This window comes from Anomalospiza imberbis, chromosome 28 (genome assembly GCF_031753505.1).
Source record: "Anomalospiza imberbis isolate Cuckoo-Finch-1a 21T00152 chromosome 28, ASM3175350v1, whole genome shotgun sequence".
NCBI lineage: Eukaryota > Metazoa > Chordata > Aves > Passeriformes > Viduidae > Anomalospiza > Anomalospiza imberbis.
This window is the reverse complement of record NC_089708.1, coordinates 1223635-1243010: the sequence shown is the minus strand read 5'-3', so window position 1 is coordinate 1243010 and position 19376 is coordinate 1223635. Positions and strand designations below refer to the sequence as shown.

Sequence of the window (19376 nt, the reverse complement as noted above, 5' to 3'; positions counted from 1 at the left end):
TCCTCCTCCTCCTCTCACTGCGGGAACAGAAATGACTCCAAGTCGAAGGCAAGAGAATGAACACTTCTTGTGATTTATTTCAAATGCACCGCTCTATATATAGAGAACATAGAGAACATCGTGCAGATTAATTTCATTGGTCTTAGAGTAAAAACATCTCACACCATTGGTGTGCAGTGAATGATGCACGGTGGCAGAACCTGTCTATAAACAATGTGAACAACAAGAGATATTAGAGAATTATTTACATTCTTTCCCAACTGTCTCCCAGGCTCTCGCCAGGTTAGAAAACCTTCTCTTTTTCTTTCTGACTGAACTGAGAATATCCACAACTGCACCCACCCCCAGCCAGGGAGCAGCTGAACCCTCTAAATCCCAGCTGCTCACGGAGAGGAGCGCCCCACGGACCCAGCCAGGCTGAGGTGGGCTCTGTGTGTGCCCCCAGGCCTGGGGCTGCTGGCCAGCGTGTACCCGGACCACTCAGAGAGGGGCAGCGCCATGGGCATCACCCTGGGAGGCCTGGCCTTGGGAGTGTTGAGTACGGAGCCCCTGTCCCCAATGGGACACGGCCACAGTGTCACCTGCTCCTGCAATGCCACCTTCATGGGCTGGGTGCTCCCCTCCCTCCCCATGCCCCTCCCTGGCACTGCCTGTGGCACTGACACCTCCCCAAACACCCAGCAGGGACTCAGAGCAGCCCCAGGCTCTGAGCACGGTGGCACTGCCAGGCTCTGGGGATGGTCGCACCTCCAGGCTGTGGGCATGGTGGCACTGCCAGGCTGTGGGGACAGTGGCACTGCCAGGCCGTGAGGATGGTGGCACTGCCAGGCTGTGGGGACAGTGGCACTGCCAGGCTGTGAGGATGGTGGCACTGCCAGGCTCTGGGGATGGTGGCACTGCCAGGCTCTGGGGATGGTCGCACCTCCAGGCTGTGGGCATGGTGGCACTGCCAGGCTCTGGGGACAGTGGCACTGCCAGGCTCTGGGGATGGTGGCACTGCCAGTCTGTGGGGATGGTGGCACTGCCAGGCTCTGGGGATGGTTGCACCTCCAGGCTGTGGGGATGGTGGCACTGCCAGGCTCTGGGGATGGTGGCACTGCCAGGCTCTGGGGATGGTCGCACCTCCAGGCTGTGGGCATGGTGGCACTGCCAGGCTCTGGGGACAGTGGCACTGCCAGGCTCTGGGGATGGTGGCACTGCCAGTCTGTGGGGATGGTGGCACTGCCAGGCTCTGGGGATGGTTGCACCTCCAGGCTGTGGGGATGGTGGCACTGCCAGGCTCTGGGGATGGTTGCACCTCCAGGCTCTGGGGATGGTGGCACTGCCAGGCTCTAGGGACAGTGGCACTGCCAGGTCGTGGGGATGGTGGCACTGCCAGGCCATGGGGATGGTTGCACCTCCAGGCTCTGGGGATGGTGGCACTGCCAGGCTGTGGGGATGGTGGCACTGCCAGGCTCTGGGGATGGTGGCACTGCCAGGCCATGGGGATGGTTGCACCTCCAGGCTCTGGGGATGGTGGCGCTGCCAGGCCATGGGGATGGTGGCACTGCCAGGCCATGGGGATGGTTGCACCTTCAGGCTCTGGGGATGGTGGCACTGCTAGGCTCTGGGGATGGTGGCACCTCCAGGCTCTGGGGATGGTGGCACCTCCAGGCTCTGGGGATGGTGGCACTACCAGGCTCTGGGGATGGTGGCACTGCCAGGCTGTGGGGATGGTGGCACTGCCAGGGTGTGACCCAGCCCTTCCCTTGCAGTCGGGGCACCCTTCGGGAGCATCATTTGTGGGTAAAGCGTCTCCCTTCCTGGTCCTGGCCTTCCTCGCCCTCCTGGATGGAGGTGAGAAACCAAAGGGCTGGACTCTAGGGATAAAGGAAATTCCTGGAATGTGCGTGTGGGGAGGAAGAGGCACATCAGCACGGGTGGGTGATACCACCAGTGACGCTGGTGAGCCAGGGATGGGAAAAACGACTGGCACAATTTCAGAAGGCAAAATGAGCGTTTATTCAAAAGCACTTCTCTCTTTTGTAGAGAACATCGTGAACATTAATTCCATTGGGCTTAGAGTAAAAACATTTCACCTGCTTGGTACATGGGACTCAGGTCAGTGTGGTAGAACAGGTCTATAATCAATATGAACAAAAAGCAAGATAACAGATTGTTTACATTCCTCTCGGACTTCTTCCCAGGCTTAGCCTGGCAGAAATCTTTCTCTTTTTCTCTGACTGAACTGAGAATATCCACACACCAGCATGGGTTATTCCATCATCACCTGTAGGAATGTGCCCCCTCTTGATGGAGTAAACAAGTTACCCTTTGTCCCCTTACAAAGGACAAAAGCCCAGAAGGTCCTCTCCTCAATTTGGCTGAAAGACACCTCATAGGACCTTGGGGACTTCACCCCAAACTTAAGGACAGCCAATCGGACAGAAGCCAGAAAGTCCCACCTAAGCAATTCCCTAGAAAATAAGAGAACAAAAGAAGTAATGGCTTTTGTGAAGTGTTTCAGCAGGAGCGAGAACCTCTTGACCTGGCTTAGTTTTTCTCTGTAAAGAGCTTTTTTATTTTGCCTTTTATTAAAACTTTTTGTTTCCAACACTGTCACAGGAGCCATCCTGCTACTTTTATGCCACCTGAGGTAGCTGAGCTATCAAGGGTATAATGCTTATCTCTGAGAGTTTATAAGACCTGGCTTGAAGAGAAAAAGCATTAATCACCATCATTTAATGAATATGAAATCCTATTTTTGCCATCTCCAGATGACTGACACAGCAACAGAGCAGGAATGAATACGGGTATTCTCAGTTCAGTCAGAGGGAAAGGAAAGGTTTCTACCAGGCTAGGGCCTGGGAAAGAGTTGGAAAGGAATGTGAATAATTCTCTATCTCTCTTGTTGTTCACATTGTTTATAGAAATGTTCTGCCACCGTGCGTCATTGTAAGAGGCCGTCTGAAGCCCCCACATTTGCCTACCGATTGCCACGAGGAGAAACTCCATCCCCAACTATAGTTCTGGCTTGGAGAGAGCAGCAGTGCAGGTTACAACTGCTGCACCGTCGCGTTAGCTGTTCTGAACAAGGCCTGGCAAGGACTTGGCAAGGAGTTGGCAAGGACCTGGCATGGACCCAGCACGGGACAGCCTGATGCGTGGCCTGCTTCAAATCTCTGTTCTTAAACCGAATGAACTTTTGGAGTGACTCCCGTGGTCCTTCACTGAAGACCCCTCATCTGCCTCGTCACCACCGTGACAGACTAAGATTGAGAACCCTCCTCCCAAGGACTGAGACCCCTACTACAGGGAGGGGGGGAAAACAGTGGTCTGACCACTAATGACATGACCTGCTTCCCTTCAGTGATTTCAATGGACTTATTCTTCATTGTGTTCGCCTTGCTTTGGTGGTTTCAGTGGACTCGCCTGTTCCCCCACAGCAATCACAATGGACTCTCATTGTCCTGCATGTTCCTCCCTCTTTCCTCTGTGGACTAGAACTGGACCCCTGAGCTGACCAGAACTTGGGACACTCCCCTGACACAATAGACGGATCCCCATCGTCCGGACCACTGAGGATCTCGCCTGTGTTGGTAGCTATTCCCATTCCTCCTTCTCTCTCTCTATCCTTTTATCTCCTTTCTGATCCCCACTATCGCATTTACTGTTTTGGCCCCTAATAAAGGTGCATTTGTTGTGATTCACTCATAGTCCCTTGTTGTTTGCCTTTTTGCACTTTTGGGATCGGTGAAAAGAACCATCACGACACCCCGCAACAAGCGTATCGTGACAGTCGTTCAGAGCGCACCAATGGTGTGAGATGTTTTTACTCTAAGACCAATGAAATTGGTCTGCACGACGTTCCCTATAAAAGAGCGGTGCATTTGAAATAAATCAGTTTGCTTCTTGTCTTCTGAACTGGAGTCTTCTCTGTTCCCGTCCTGCCTCAACAGCGACAAATGAATCCCTCATTACTCAGTAACCCCCACCCCAATTGCTCTAATGGCTCCAGCAGCCCATTCAGGAAAGCTCTTTGAGCTGTGAATTCTTTGGCAAGGCAGCCTTGTCTGCAGCCTCCTGGTGCCATGAAGGAATCAGGCTTTGTCAGCAGAAGTGGTGCCTCGCTCTTGCTCCCAGACAGAGGCCATGGGAGCTTCCCTGTTGCACTGATTTTTAAAAGTGTTACATTTTCTTTTATAGTTCTTTTGAAAGTTTTATTGGAACATGTGGTATTTATAGAATTCCACAGGTGACCGTGGATTGGCGGATGAAATTGTCACCTCTCCAAGCACATTGGTCAAACCAACAGTCCATCAATTCTCTCCTCCCACAAAGAAGAATGCAAAACACGAATGCAAATCATTATTGACATGAGCAGTGCGTGAGAACTCCAGTAGAAATATGTAAACAGATCAGAAGGCTGAAAAAGTTTTATGAGAAGGTTAAAACTTTCAAAAGAACTATAAAAGAAAACACTTTTAAAAATCAGGGCAACACTTCCCGAGTGCCACAGCAAAGTTACAGCCAGCAGGAGCGGTGTTTGCAGTGGGAAGCGTGGAACTAATTAAATTACAGCCCCACTTACTGTCCTCGTCTGGCTGCAAAGCAAGAGATCCCTGATGAAGCACGGAAATTAAACACGGGCCTCATGCCTACCAAACTTCCTGCTTTAACCCTTTTCTCCTCCTCATCCCATTCCTGCCACGCTCCAGCGGCAGCTCCCTGGCTGGCAGCCCCATGGGAGCATTCAGGGCTTGACAAAACAAAACCCTTCCAAAGCTCTCCCGGCTGTTTTGGGGCTCACTCCCTCCTGCCCTGCCTGCTCCAAGCAGGTCCCCAAAGAGCTTCTGCATGCCGGGGCTGTGCTCTGGGCTGGCTCGGGCTGAGGGGAAGGACAGGGAGATGGATGGATGGATGGATGGATGGATGGATGATGGATGGATGGATGGATGATGGATGGATGGATGGATGTATGGATGGATGGATGGTTGGATGGATGATGATGGATGGATGGATGGATGGATGGATGGATGGATGGAGGATGAATGGATGGATGGATGATGGATGGATGGATGGATGGATGGATGATGGATGGATGGATGATGGATGGATGGATGGATGATGAATGGATGATGGATGGATGGATGGATGTATGGATGGATGGATGGATGGATGGATGATGGATGGATGGATGATGGATGGATGGATGGATGGATGGATGGATGATGGATGGATGATGAATGATGGATGGATGGATGGATGGATGGATGGATGATGGATGGATGGATGGATGGATGGATGATGGATGGATGGATGGATGGATGGATGGAGGATGGATGGATGATGGATGGATGGATGGATGGATGGATGGATGGATGGATGATGATGGATGGATGGAGGATGAATGGATGGATGGATGATGGATGGATGGATGATGGATGGAAGGAGTGAGTGGTGCCTGCAGGAAGGAGCCCCCAGCGCTGTTCTGTCCCCAGCTCTGCAGCTGTGCATCCTGCAGCCCTCGTGGATCTCCCTGGAGGTGAGCACGGCGTTGCCTGAGGGAGGTGGGCACTGCCCGGGGCTGGGGGCTGTGCCAGGGCCAGCTGAGGGCACGCACAGCCCCCAGCCCACCTCACCCCCTCTGCAGAGTGCCAAAGCCACCCCGGTGTCCAGCCTGCTGTGAGACCCCTACATCCTGCTGGCTGCAGGTAAAGGTGGAGCCTTAATTTTGTCCCCCCTAAAGATTCCCTCACACCTGCTTGAAACAGCAGCAAAAAGGGGCTAAACCAGAGCTTTTCTCCCTTTTCTCCCTTTTCCAGGAGCCCTCTGCTTCTCCAACATGGGTGTGACCATGCTGGAGCCCACGCTGCCCATCTGGATGCTGCAGACCATGTGCTCCCTGCAGTGGCAGCTCGCTGGGTCCCGAGGCTCTGCAGCCTCTTCCCCTGAGCTCCAGAGAGTTCAGAACCCCAGCAAAATCCTCCAAGAGCCATCGGGCCCAGCCTGTGACTGATCCCAACCCTGAGCACTGAGTGCCACGTCCAGGCGTTCCTTGGGCACTTCCAGGGACCAAGATCTGGCACTGTGGGAGGGGTTGAATTGTCTTTTATATCACTCCAAAAAAAGAGAAGGAAACATCTGCCCTGCTGCCCGTGCAGCGAGCGATCCCAGGCTGGGCACGGCTCCAATTCCAGCTGGAAATGTCCTCAGTGGTGGCTGCTCTGCTCTGCTATTGAAAAAATTGTGTGGCAGGGCAATAACGGGGCAGGGAGCCCATCTTCTGCAGGGCAGGGAATGGGCTCGTGCTGGGCTGGGGCTGGCGAGGCCAGATGGGCTCTGCAGAGCGAGGTGAGGCCGTTCCCAGCACCCCAGGCAGGGCAGGATGGGCTGTGCTGATTGCCAGCTGCCCGGAAAATGGGATGTGGAGATAACAGCGCCTGTGCTCGCTGCAGAAACAACCAGAAATGGAGATAAAAACCCAGCTGGAGCAGGAATCACCCGGGGGGTGCCCCAGGCTGCACTTAGAGCCCAAATTGGATTGCAGGCTGCCAGCAGGGAGCTGGAATTGCTCCTGATCGAGTTATCCTCAGCGACAGCCAGGCACTGAAAGCTTCTCTGGAGCAAGGAAGGGCAAGGGGAAAGCGGCACCCAGGGACCCTGGCACTGGGAGAAGGGGCAGAACCCAGGGAAAAAGCACTCAGGGCTTCCCTGCCACCACGGGAAATCGCAGGTACCCAAACATCTTAGGGAATATATTTGGGATTTTCTCAAAGTCACCTCAAAGTGATTTAAAAGAAGAAAATCCCAAATATATTTCCTATGATGTTCGGGTACCTGAGATTTGAGAGCAGTTTGGATTCAGAGTTCAGCACCACCCCTCTCACGAGCTGTTCTGAACTCAAGGGACTTCTTTATTTCGTCTATTTCTCCCATAATTCTGGGAAAAAGAACCCAGAAGAGCTTGGGCTAAACCTGCAGGATTAACCACGTTGTGTAGCTGTTAGAGGAGAGGAAATTAAACACAAATCAGCGTGCTCCAATAAGGAAGCTGTCCCAGGGAAATGGGGCTGATCACTTTTATTTATTGCCAGCAGGAGAGGATATGAAAAATAAACAACTGGTGAAGCAGCAGGGAGAGCAAATATTTAATTGTGAGCTACATAATGATCCCTGAGCTTTTTACTTGAGCAGCTTTATTCCTCTTTATTTAGTGAGGGAAAAGGTGGAAAGGTGGAAGAGGGAGAAACCGTGGCAGGAGATGTTCACGTGCCTGGCCTAGCTCGTGATATTCTCCAAATGGGGCCGTTGGGGAGTGAAAATTTGTGCAAATCTGTGTTTTCTTGGGCACTTTAAAATCCTTTTCTGTTTCCCAGGGATGGTGTTCCTACCTGCCAGCATCTCCTACCTCACTAGCACCAACCTCTTTGGGATTCAGGCCAACAGGATGGGCAGGTAAGTGGGATATGAAAGATTTTGGCTCAGGCCAGCCCAAATTTCAGCATGTTCTGCTCGAGGCTGAGAACTCCTGCCCTGTGCTCAGGTTGCAGGTGGCTGTGCTCCATGACTGGAATGGCTGTGGTAGGAATCAGCCTCCTCTGTGTGAGTAGCACAGGGGAATCCGAGGTGTCTATGCAGGGATTTTCACCGTCCTGGCACAGCAAATGCTCAGCGCTTGCACCTCTGGGTGGGTTTTGCAGATCTGGGAAAGGTCTCCAGATCTCCAGGCTGAGAGATTTGGGATTGTTCAGCCTGGGAAAGGCTGTGGGGTGACCGAATTGTGGCTGTCCAGGACCTGGGAGCCTGCAGGGAAGATGGGGAGAGAGGATTTACGAGGGATGGAGGGACAGGACGAGGGGAAATGGCTTCAAAGTGACACAGGGCAGGGTTAGGTGGGATATTGGGAAGAAATTCCTCCCTGTGAGGGTGGCGAGGGGCTGGGATGGAATTCCCAGAGGAGCTGTGGCTGCCCCTGGATCCCTGGAAGTGCCCGAGGCCAGGCTGGAGCACCCTGGAAGAGTGGAAGTTGTCCTTGCCCATGGCAAGCAGTGGGACAGAAAGAGCTTTAAGATGCCACTCCACGATTCCATGGCCACCTCCCACCGCTCTCCTGGCCTCACACCTCCTCTCTCTCCCCTCCAGGTCCCTCTGGCCACCAACATTTACGGGCTGATCGCCCCCAACGCCGGCCTGGGCTTTGCCGTAGGTAAGCTGGGGGTGCCAGGGCTGCTCCGGGGCAGCTCCCCGGGGGCAGGGGGACTGAGGAGCCCCTCACGCCCCAGGCAGGAATGGTGGACTCCTCCGTGATGCCCATCATGGGCTACCTGGTGGACCTGCGCCACACCTCAGCCTATGGCACCGTCTACGCCATCGCCGATGTGGCCTTCTGCATGGGCTTTGCCGTCAGTAGGGGAGTTTTACTCGCAGTGGGGCTACTCAGGGTGTAGCTCCCTGGCGTTTTGTCACTTTTCTGGCGCTGGAATTTTCAGGTCCCTCCACGGGCAGGGCGATTGTGCGAGCCCTGGGCTTCCCCTGGCTGATGGCGATCGCGGGGGTGCTGAACGTGGCCTACGCCCCGCTCCGCTGTGGCCCCCCAGCCACGCAGGAGGGGATGGTCAGTCCAGGATGTCTTCCTGGAGTTCCACACCCCAGGGGTCTGAGGGAATTAGGAATAAATTTGCCAGGGATTGCGTCTTCCCTGTTGGGTTCTATGCCGCCCTCAAAAATGGACAAAAAAACCCAGATAAAAGCAGGAATGTTTAGGGGGTCCTTCCCTGCACTCATAGCTTGTATTCCCTGGGGAAGGGTCTGCTTTGGCTTTTTCCCAATGTGATAACGCTCCTGTTAGCTGTTCAAGTCAACCATTAATTTACTACAGTATGATTTCTTCACCCAGGCCATCCTGGGCCAGGAGTGCGCCATGAAACCCAAAAGCTACAGCGCAAAGGAAGCCCAGCGGGAGCTGCCCCTCGCGGAGGAGAGCGACGGGGAGGCAGAAGATGTGGAACAGCCAAGGAACGTGTGCCCTGCTTTGGAATTATAATTATGGTCACACAACACGGACGTGAGGGCAGCCGCTGCCGGCTTAGCCTCCCCCAGACTCGTGAATCTCCAGCCTCCGGGATTTGGAGGCTTCATCCGTTCAGTGAAGCCACCGTGGGCCTTGGAATCAGCTGGCAGTAAATGTTATAAACGCCAATCACTTGGTTTTTAAAATTTTAAAAGTTTAATAATAATAAAATGGTTATAAAAATAGTAATACAATTAGAGTAATGAAAATTTAGAGTTAGGACAATTACAAGACAATAAAAAGCAAAGAATTACGGACGTCCGGATGCTCTCGGGCACTTAAGCCCAATAAGCATGCCTTGTGAACAAAGGGATAACTTTTAAAACCAATAGCCTATTGCATATTCATACATCTCATACATGATGCATAAATTCCTTGCAAATTAAGAACTTTTCTGGTTTTTGTCAACTTCTTCCCCTTAATCCTGGTGGTTCCATAAAGATGGAGAGAAGGTGGAAGAATGTTTGTCTTTTCCGATAAGGAGGCAGTAATTCTTTATGGGCCCCCATCACTGCCATCTCTGTGTGAAGAGTTTCTTCATTATCTCATCTCTCGCTTGAGCTAGTAAAAAAAAAAACCCACATACATAGGCTCTATTTTAACTACAAAACTACATTTACCATACTATTAAAATGTTAACACAGCACTTCTAATCAATATAACACAATACATATAGTATTCAATTTAATATTTGCGAAAAGCCAATCATAAAATACGCATTTTTCACAGTAAAGATGTCACTGCAATGTCACCGCTCCTCTGAGCACACTAAAAAACCTTCATTTGTGCCGTGCTGTAGCCTGGTGTATTGTGCTATGGCTGCGCTCCTCAGAGCTGCTCGCGTGTCCTTCCCAACGCACATTAAATTCATTTATTCGTTTCAAGAGCTCTAAAGGAGCTGAGGTGGGAATAAGGTTGGGACTCAACAAAGCCAGTCGGATCACTGAATTTAATGTGGCTGTGTCAGGTGCCGCAAACGAGGGGGTCTCGGAAGCTCTGAGGGAAGAGCTTGGCAGAGAATCTGCATCTTCCCGCACGGCTCCAGACTGCAGATTTAACCTGCCCCAAACACATCGCTCGGGCGCCCTCAGGCTCTGTTTGAGCAAGGGTTTGAGCGATCGGCGCCCTGAGGGGGCAGGCCGCCATGACAGCGCGGCCCGCCCGCCTTCCCGCCCTTTCCCCGCCCTCAGGGCCGCCGCTCTCGCGAGACTTCGCGCTTCCCGCCCCTTCCTGTGATGGCGGCGCCCTAGACCGCGCGGCCGGCCCTCCCAGCCCCGTCAGTCCGCGCTGGCACCGCCGCCTCCGTCACCGCCGCCGCCGCCTCCGTCACCTCCGCCTCCGTCACCGCCGCCTCCGTCACCGCCGTCACCTCCGTCACCGCCACCATGCATTCGGACGATGTGAGTCCCACCGTTCTTTCGGCCCCGTGTCAAACGCCCGCCCCGCCGCCGGGCCGGGCCGTGCGCCCGTCCCACGTGGCCGGGGGTCCCCTGTGTGCCCCCAGCGCGGCTGTGGCTACCGGGGGACCGGCGGTGTGAATGGGGACTTGGCAGCAGCACACGCGCTGTGCCCGCGCTTCTTGGGGCGCCGCGCTCTCCCTGCCGGGGGGCACCGAGGAGCCCGCAGTGTTGGTGGCGTCTCCCCCGTCAGAGCCGCTCCGCAGGCTGCGGGAGCCGGCGGGGACGTGCGGGTGAGGGGTGTCACGGTGTGTCACCCGCTGTTTGTCCCCCCCCGCAGGTTGTCTGGAGCATGCTGGGGAACAGGCAGTTCTGCTCCTACAAGATGACGTGAGTTTGGGGGGACGGGGGTGGGCTGAGCCCAGGGGGGCTTTGGGGGATCCAGCAGGGAAAGGAACGGGAGGGACACGCTCGGGTACCCCCTGAAGTGTCCCCTCTGTGCCACCACGGCCACATGTGGGAGTCACAGGGGATGGGGTGAGCTGTGGGGTCTTCCTGCCCTGCCCTCATGAATTCCCTGCCCCTTTTTTGCAGTACCAAAACGCAGAATTTCTGCCGGAACGAATACAACCTGACGGGGCTGTGCAACCGCTCCTCCTGCCCGCTGGCCAACAGCCAGTATGCCACTGTCCGTGAGGAGAAAGGTGGGAGCAGGGATTCCTGCATGGAGAGGGGATCAGGCCTTGGAAAGGGCCCCCAGGGGCGTTTGGAGTCCCCATGCCCGGAGGTGCCATGGGAATGCCCGGATGTGGCACTCTGGGGATCAGAGGTTGGATTTGGTCTTGGAAGTCTTTTCCAGCCTGGATGGTTGTGGGATCCAGTGGGTGGCACTGCCTGAGGGCAGCCTGGCTCTGGGCAGGGGCTCAGGGGGGTTTGTTCCCTGCTCCCAGGTCGCTGTTACCTCTACATGAAGACCATCGAGCGGGCGGCGTTTCCCCGGCGCCTCTGGGAGCGGGTGAGCTCGGGGACACGGCAGGGACAGTGGCCCTGCTGTCCCCACAGAGGGCAGGGAGGCTGTTCCAGGGACAGGGGCAGGAATTTCTCCATGGAAAGGCTGCTCAGGCATGGAAGTGCCCAGGGAGGTTTGGAATCCCCATCCTGGAGGTGTCCAGGGAAGGCCTGGAGGTGGCACTCAGTGCTCGGGGCTGGGGACGAGGTGGGGATCCGCCTTGGAGAGCTTTTCCTTGATGATTTCGTGACTCTGGGGGTGATGCAGCTCCTCCCAAACGTCCCGTTTTTGTCCTGCTGTGTCACCCAGCCCTTCCCCTGCCCCTGCAGGTGCTGCTGAGCAAGAACTACGAGAAGGCTCTGGAGGAGATCGACGAGAACCTCATCTACTGGCCCCGCTTCATCCGGCACAAGTGCAAGCAGAGGTTCACCAAGATCACGCAGTACCTGATCCGCATCCGCAAGCTGACCCTCAAGAGACAGTAAGGGGCACGGGAGTGACCGTGGCAGTGACCACTGGTGGCTTCTGGAGCCACTGCCCCTCTCCTGAGCCGCTGGCGCTGCCGGGACACGGAGCTGGTCCCCGTTTTCCTGAGGGGTTCAGATGGATCTGACAGGGATGAGCTGCAGGAATGCAGTGTGTAAATGCACTGAGGGATTGTCCTGAGCTGGAAGGGACCCACGGGGATCACTGATCCCAGCTCCTGGCCCTGCACAGACACTCCAACAGCCCCACCTGTGATCCCTGGGAGTGGTGTCCGTCTTGGAGCTGTGGCAGCCTCAGGGCCGTGCCCATTCCCTGGGGGCAGTGCCCAGCACCCTCTGGGGGAAGAATCTTCCCCTAAAATCCAGCCTGACCCTGCCCTGCCACAGCTCCATCCATTCCCTGTCACAGAGAGCAGAGATCAGAGCTGTCCCTCAGGAGGAGCTGCTCCTCCTGTGGCCCCTGCAGACCCTTCCCCATCTTTTGGACGCTCTCTACCAGCTTTAGATCTCTCTTATCCTGAGGCACCCACACCTCAGGATGTTGCATGCGTTTGGAATGCTGCAGCTGCTGGCTGTTGCTGCCTGCCAGGGGCTGTGACACTCCCAGTGCCTGTTCCCTGCAGGAGGAAGCTCGTCCCGCTGCGCAGGAAGATCGAGAGGCGCGAGAACAGGCGAGAGGTAACGAGTGCCCCGTGTCACCTCGTGCCACTGCTGCTGTCCCCGCTGCCCCTGGGCCTCACACAGCTGCTCTGTGTTCCCTAGGAGAAAGCCCTGATCGCTGCCCAGCTGGACAACGCCATCGAGAAGGAGCTGCTGGAAAGGCTGAAGCAGGACACGGTGAGGGGCACACAGTGCGAGCTGCCCCTGTGCTGCTGCCTCGGGGGGAATGGGGGTGCCTGGCTCCCCAAAACACAGGGAGCCCCAAAGCACAAGGGCTGCCCTCCTGTGCACAGGGAGCCCCAAAACACGAGGGCTTTTCCCCTGCTCTGTGCAGGAGTTGGGCTCAGAGTTGGGAAGGGGCTGATCCACACCTCAGTCTGATGCTGCCCCGTGCAGGCTGTCAGTGGCCCCCCAGCCCAAAGTCCAGCTCCCTCCTGTGGCTTATGGAAAATCCCAATTTTCCTTTTAGTATGGAGACATTTACAACTTCCCCATCCACGCCTTTGACAAAGCCCTCCAACAGCAAGACGCAGAGAGCGAGAGCGAGTCGGATGCAGAGAGGGAAGAAGATGATGATGATGAGGTAAAGCTTCCAGCCCTGCCCTGGTGCTGAGCTAGGCTGAGAAGAACTCAGGACAGCTCAGAAAAACCTTGTGGTGGCCTTGGTGGCTCTTCCACGACACTGCTGTGCTCAGTCCCTGCCTGTGTTCCCTGCAGGACGTGGATAAAAGGGAGTTTGTGGAAGCAGAGGACAGCGAGCTCAGCGACTTTGAGGTGGGTGAAGCACCAGGCACACACTGAGGCTGAGCTGCACGGGCACCTCCACCCTTGGGTGTCTCTGGGGATGGGTAAGAGGCAGCAAAATCAGCTGTGGAAGAGAATAGGACAGTGGCAGTCCAGCCCAGCTCCTCTGGAGGCAGGGATTGTGGAGTGCGATGTCTGGGGAAAGAGGAGGTTTAGTTGCACAACCTGCTCTGACATCACTCTGCTCACTCAATTCTTCCTCAGGACATGGATAAGTTGGAGACAAGCAGTGAAGAGGAGCAGGAAGAGGAGGAAGAAGTAGAGAAGAAAGCCTCCCACTCCAAATCTAAAGGGAAAACACCCTTGAAGGGCCCAGCCAGAAGGAAACGTCCCTACATCGAGATAGAGTACGAAGAGGAAACAGAGCCGAGCACCAAGACAAAAGCAGCCTGAGCCCTCCTGATCCAATTTTGTACTGACTGACAGAACTCCAGCTGTGCCACCAGTCTGACTCCAGCATCTGTCACCCACCTCCCACCCCTCACAGGACCCTCAGAACTCCTGGTTTGATACTCCACACATTTTCTGCAACAACAGCGGGGTTTGTGGCCCCAGCCCAGGCAATTGCAGTGAGTTTGTACCACTGGGTGAAGCCCAGCTCAAAGGAACATCTCCCACCTCCTCTGCAACCTCAAAAAGCTGAGCCCAGCCTCTGCTCCAGGAAAGGCCCTGGCCTGGGGGCTCTGCTGCTCCCTGTAAGGCTGGAGAAACCTCAGATGTGTCTGGGGGAGGTGTAGGTGGGACAAGAACGACAGAACTCTTAAATAAATACAACAGTTTTATTGTGCAGAAGGGGGTGAGCGGTGTCAGGCACCTCAGGTGCTCTCCTGCACCTTCCTGAGGCACTCTTGCACTCGGTTCTCCTCACAGCTGCTGTGCAGCCCTGCCAGCAGCACCTGCAGGGAGCAGAGCAGCATTCCCAGTGCCCTGGCACTCCGTGATGGTGCCACCCACCCTCCCCAGCCCTCCGGGGGAGCACGGCACAGACTGATCCCATCGACAGCTACCGAGTCACTCATCAATCCATTATTGATCTGGGGAGGGGGGAATCCAAACTCTGCTGGACTGAGAGGGGAGAGGGCCCTGGCAGCCAGCAGGGAGCCCTGACTCACCTTCACCTGGCCCTGGCAGCCCTGACTCACCTTCACCTGGCCCTGGCAGCAGCGATCCAGCAGGATGAGGCACTGGGTGGCCCTGTGCAGCAGGGCAGCCCTGACGGGCTCGGGGGTCGGGCCCCGCTCCGTGTGAACGTCCCAGAGCAGCCTGAGCAGGGCCTTGAGGAGCACAGGGAGCCTGCAGGGCATCCTGCAAGGGAAACACCTCATCCCAAAGACTTCCCCAGGCAGGGACAGCACAGCCTGGGGCTGCTGTGGGGCAGGATCACTGCCAGAACAGCCCTGGGCAGGCAGCAGCCTTGGGATGGTGCTGGGAATGCTGGCAGTGCACAGCCCCGTCCACAGCACAGCATTTACTCCACGTTGGTTTAATTTAGGCTTTTGGAACAAGCACAAGTTGGGTCAAAATGAGGACCCAGCTTAAATTTGGAGCCAGGTTTTTCAGTAGGCCCAGCGAGTACTTCCCGGGACAGATTTTCCCTTAGGATTTCAGGGCCTTTTCCTCAAGAGAAAGTAACTTTGGGTCATAAAGTGGAAACATTCAGAATAGGAATGAAACATTCACTTCAGGATAGGTTTCCAGGACAGCTTTTCTGTGTGCAATCCCCCCAGAGAGGTACCTGGGCCAGGCGTGCTCTATGGTGCACTGCAGAGTCTCCAGGATTCCCAGTCTGGCCTCTTCCTCGGGGCCATCAGAGACCTCCAGGTAGCCCAGGATGACTCGCTCCAGCCTCTTCAGGTGCCTCACGATGAGGATGCCGAGTCTGGCAGCACAAACACACCCTGAGGAGGGAGGATAGATCCCTGGGATCCCAAAAACACACCCTGAGGAGGGAGGATAGATCCCTGGGATCCCAAAAACACACCCTGAGGAGGGAGGATAGATCCCTGGGATCCCAAAAACACACCCTGGGGGGGGGATAGATCCTTTGGATCCCAAAAACACAGCCTGAGGGGGGAGGATAGATCCTAGGGATCCTAAAAACATGTCCTGAGGGGGGAGGATAGATCCCTTGGATGGCAAAAACACAGCCCGAGAGGGGGATAGATCCTTTGGATCCCAAAAACTCACCCTGATGGGGGAGGATAGATCCCTGGGATCCCAAAAACACAGCCTGAGAGGGGGATAGATCCCTTGGATCCCAAAAACTCACCCTGAGGAGGGAGCATACCCTTGGATACCAAGGCCAGGGCCCATCCCTGTGCTCCCACCCCCTCAGGAAGGTGGGCAGTGCCCCGGGTGGAGTTCCCACCCCCTCAGGAAGGTGGGTAGGGCCCCGGGTGGAGCTCCCACCCCCTCAGGAAGGTGGGTACAGCCCCAGGTGGAGCTCTCACCCCCTCAGGAAGGTGGGTACAGCCCCAGGTGGAGCTCCCACCCCCTCAGGAAGGTGGGCAGGGCCCCGGGTGGAGCTCCCACCCCCTCAGGAAGGTGGGCAGGGCCCCGGGTTCCCCTGTCCCCTGTGTCTCACCTGGTGACAAAGGCAGGCAGGGTTCCTGCGTAGACCCTGCGCAGCGCCAGCCGGTGCTCGGCCTCCATGTGGGTCAGCACCAGCTGCAGCACCTGGTCCCAGGGGGACGTGGCTCTGCCCTGGCCCTGGCGCCGCTGGCATCGCTCCAGGACTGGCAGCAGGTCCAGCAGACACAGCAGCACTGCCTGGTTTGGGGACATGGGGAAGCTGAGCTCGTGTTCTCTCCAAAAAGCAACGAATCCCAACCCTGTGGCTACCCACGGCTGAGCTGAGTGCTTCAAAGCTGTTCCCTGCCCGCCTGGAATGGGGCAGGAGGCAAGAGCTCTTCCCTCGGTGGTATCTTCTTGGAATCTACCAAGGTGCTTTGTCTCCAGGCTGGTGACAGCCTGGCTGGACTGTGACAGGGAGCAGGCTCGGCCTCCTGCCTTACCCTGAGGGGCTGCCACTGCCCCAAGGCACCCTAAAGCCCAGTGCAGCCATCCTACCTGGATGAGAGGGGCCTCCCGTGAGTAGAGGTGGTTGTAGAGGGCGTGGAACACCACCTGGGCCCTGTTGAACTGGCACAGATCCGCTCCTGGCTGCAACAACACAGAGCAGGATGTTACTCCTGGGCAGCACAGAGACCTAAAGCCTGGGGAGTGTGAGGAACTGCAGGTTAAACCCTGCCATGCCCTTCCCAGAGCCTGGGGAGTGTGAGGAACTGCTGGAAATGCAGGTTAAACCCTGCCATGCCCTTCCCAGAGCCTGGGGAGTGTGAGGAACTGCTGGAAATGCAGGTTAAACCCTGCCATGCACCAGGAAGAGAAGTTAGGGAACACGAGGGAACTGCTGGAGCTGCGTCAGGGCAGGGTCAGGCTGGATTTTAGGGAAAAGTTCTGCCCCAGGAGGGTGCTGGGCACTGCCCAGGGAACGGGCATGGCCCGGAGGCTGCCGGAGCTCCAGGAAATTCTCCCATGGATGAGATTGTCGGGGTGTCTGTGCAGGGCCAGGGCTGGGACTCGGATCCCGGCGGGGACGTTCTGTGATTGCCCCTCCCTTCACACACCACCCGCGGAGGGCTCCACGCCCGCCCGCCCTCCCTCCCTCACCACGTTGAGGACGATGTGGTGCAGGCAGCGCACGCCCAGCACTTTGTTCTCCTCCTGGAAGTCGTCGGAGAGGAGCAGCGCGGGCGGCAGGACCCGCTCCAAGTGAGGGCACAGCCAGGGCCGGCTGACACGCAGCAGAGTCCAGGAGAACACGTCTTTGGAGGCAGGGTTACGCTTCCAGGTGTCTCTGGAGAGACAGGCACAGCTCAGGGAACACACAGTGCTCATTTCCCCTCCACCTGAGCCTCTCGGCTGGCAGCAAACCCTGACAATCATCCCCCAACACCTTCCCTTTGTAAAGCTCCTGATTTTATACTTATCATCTCTTTAGCCTCAGAATTTTCCCAGTGTTTCCTACAGAGACCCTCCAAAACCGCCACACTCCCCACTCACTTGGTTAACTCCTGCTTCAGGAGCCCCATCACGGCTCCAAATCTTCCTTCCTCATCCCCCTCCTTTCCCCGCAGGAATTCCTCCACGGACCCGCAGCCCGCAGCCCGGAGCAGCCGCTCCAGCAGCTCCTGAGCCACCGCCCGACTCCTCGCCGTGGTCCAGGGCCTCTCGTCTTTGTGCGTGACAGCAAAGATGAACGCGTGTCCCAGCACCCGGAGCGGGACGGGCCCCACCGCGGCCGTGCCCGGCGACTGCTGGCTCCGGGCATCTTCCAGCTTCTGCAGGAGCAGCAGGAACACGGCGCCAACGCGCTCCGCCCGCTCCGCCGCGGCGGCCAGCGCTGTGTCCCGGCCGGGCGGCTCGGCCCCGTCCTGCTCCCGGCGTGGCGGAGCCGCGAAGCCGCCCAGGGCGGCCGCCAGCTCGCCCAGCGCCGCGGAGCCCAGCAGGCAGCGCGGCTCCGCCGCCTCCAGCAGCGCGCCCAGCTCCCGGAGCGCCCCGGGCCGCTGGCCCAGCTCCAGCCCGGCCCGCAGCAGCGCCCGCTCCGGGCTCGGGCTGCTGCCGTCCATGGGCTCAGCCGAGCCCCGGCGGGACCGGCCCGCCCGAAAACCCCGCTACGGACACATCGCTGGTGGCAGCAGCGCCCGGCGGGATCGGGGACCCCCGGGACACCTCAGGGACCCCCAAGCACCCCTAGGGTCCCTCAGAGACCCCAGAGCACCCGCGGTGTCCCTCAGAGACCCCCGAGCACCCCCGGTGTCCCTCAGAGACCCCCGGTGTCCCTCACAGACCCCAGAGCACCCCCGGTGTCCCTCACAGACCCCCGAGCACCCCCGGTGTCCCTCACAGACCCCCGAGCACCCCCGGTGTCCCTCAGAGACCCCCGGTGTCCCTCAGAGACCCCCGAGCACCCCCGGTGTCCCTCACAGACCCCAGAGCACCCCCGGTGTCCCTCAGAGACCCCCGGTGTCCCTCAGAGACCCCCGGGATCCCTCACAGACCCTCAGAGACCCCCGGGATCCCTCACAGACCCCCGAGCACCCCCGGTGTCCCTCACAGACCCCCGAGCACCCCCGGTGTCCCTCACAGACCCCCGAGAACCCCCGGTGTCCCTCACAGACCCCCGAGCACCCCCGGTGTCCCTCAGAGACCCCCGAGAACCCCCGGTGTCCCTCTCAGACCCCCGAGAACCCCCGGTGTCCCTCACAGACCCCCGAGCACCCCCGGTGTCCCTCACAGACCCCCGAGAACCCCCGCTGTCCCTCTCAGACCCCCGAGCACCCCCGGTCCCGTCACCGCGGCACGGCCGCCACCCGCACCACGCGCGCGAACTGTCGCAAAACCCACCCCGCTTGCCGTAAAGCTGACGGTGGAGTGGGCGTGGTTTAGCGTACATAAATTAGCATCGCTAATTCACGACAACGGAGCGGGGCCGGTTGGCCGTGCTGCCGCGCAGGGCGGAAAGAGCGGAAACGGGAGGGACGGGAGGAACGGCTCAGAGGGGATAAAACAAAAGACGGGAGAGCCAGTGAGGCAGTAATGTCGCCGTGACCTGGAGAGCAGTGGCGCGGCGCCAGGCGCGGGCGCGGCGGGCGCTGCCGCGATCCTTCCGGTTCATGGAAATGATGAATGGGAGCGGCACGCGGCTGCGTGACGTGTGCGCCCTGCGTTACGACATGGCACAGTCCCGTCTGACCGCCGGGGGGTCCTGACGTCATCGCGACGTCATTTTTATCGTGCCCACGTCAACGACAGATGCGCTCAATGGTTGTGAGCCTGTTGTAACTCACCTAGGGGTGGGTGTGTAAACGGCTCGGGAGATCCCGGGAATTTCCAGCCGGGAGCTCAGCCCAGTCCCCAAACCACCCGCGGGGACGGGGATTCCCTCCCGATCCGGGCCCACACAT

General features: G+C 57.5%; 3 protein-coding genes and 1 non-coding gene across 5 annotated transcripts in view; 3 read left to right on the top strand and 1 right to left on the bottom strand.

Moving 5' to 3' along the window:
• The first annotated feature begins 1579 nt into the window (after window positions 1–1579).
• Window positions 1580–8856, top strand: SLC18A1 (solute carrier family 18 member A1). Its single transcript, XM_068174431.1, is given in 9 exon segments — window positions 1580–1836; window positions 5481–5524; window positions 5633–5693; window positions 5805–5912; window positions 7359–7437; window positions 7533–7584; window positions 8125–8188; window positions 8269–8388; window positions 8472–8856. Coding segments are annotated over 9 exon segments (1071 nt in total). The 5' UTR covers window positions 1580–1637; the 3' UTR covers window positions 8816–8856.
• Window positions 8857–10304: 1448 nt separating this feature from the next.
• On the top strand, window positions 10305–14092 carry MAK16 (MAK16 homolog). Of its 2 annotated transcripts, none has more exons than XM_068174674.1 (10): window positions 10305–10452; window positions 10790–10839; window positions 11044–11153; window positions 11400–11464; window positions 11788–11939; window positions 12567–12621; window positions 12706–12780; window positions 13073–13186; window positions 13321–13377; window positions 13612–14092. In XM_068174674.1, exons 1-10 carry the CDS (start codon window positions 10438–10440, stop codon window positions 13798–13800), a joined length of 882 nt encoding a protein of 293 aa, XP_068030775.1. In that variant the 5' UTR covers window positions 10305–10437; the 3' UTR covers window positions 13801–14092. The 2 variants fall into 2 exon arrangements, with proteins under 2 accessions (XP_068030775.1, XP_068030774.1); XM_068174673.1 differs by having other exon boundaries at window positions 13073–13192; window positions 13324–13377; window positions 13612–14089.
• The window catches only part of TTI2 (TELO2 interacting protein 2), a 456481-nt gene continuing 451050 nt past the window's right edge, over window positions 13946–19376 (bottom strand). The window contains exons 3-9 of the mRNA XM_068174350.1: window positions 17473–18024; window positions 17080–17266; window positions 16477–16569; window positions 15992–16176; window positions 15143–15286; window positions 14550–14712; window positions 13946–14303 (exon numbers count right to left, since the gene is read on the bottom strand). Coding sequence (XP_068030451.1) covers window positions 14223–14303; window positions 14550–14712; window positions 15143–15286; window positions 15992–16176; window positions 16477–16569; window positions 17080–17266; window positions 17473–18024 — 1405 coding nt within the window. The 3' untranslated portion in view covers window positions 13946–14222. The remainder of the gene's footprint in view (window positions 14304–14549; window positions 14713–15142; window positions 15287–15991; window positions 16177–16476; window positions 16570–17079; window positions 17267–17472; window positions 18025–19376) is intronic.
• LOC137463471 (small nucleolar RNA U13) lies at window positions 19073–19166 on the top strand. Its single transcript, XR_010993930.1, has one exon. It is a non-coding gene; the product is annotated as a small nucleolar RNA U13 (small nucleolar RNA).

Bases quoted from the DNA above. Each gene is read 5' to 3' on its own strand.
- MAK16 (XM_068174673.1), top strand. The intron at 11,154-11,399 runs GTGGGAGCAGGG...CCCTGCTCCCAG, and splicing joins CACTGTCCGTGAGGAGAAAG to GTCGCTGTTACCTCTACATG. The intron at 11,940-12,566 runs GTAAGGGGCACG...TGTTCCCTGCAG, and splicing joins AAGCTGACCCTCAAGAGACA to GAGGAAGCTCGTCCCGCTGC.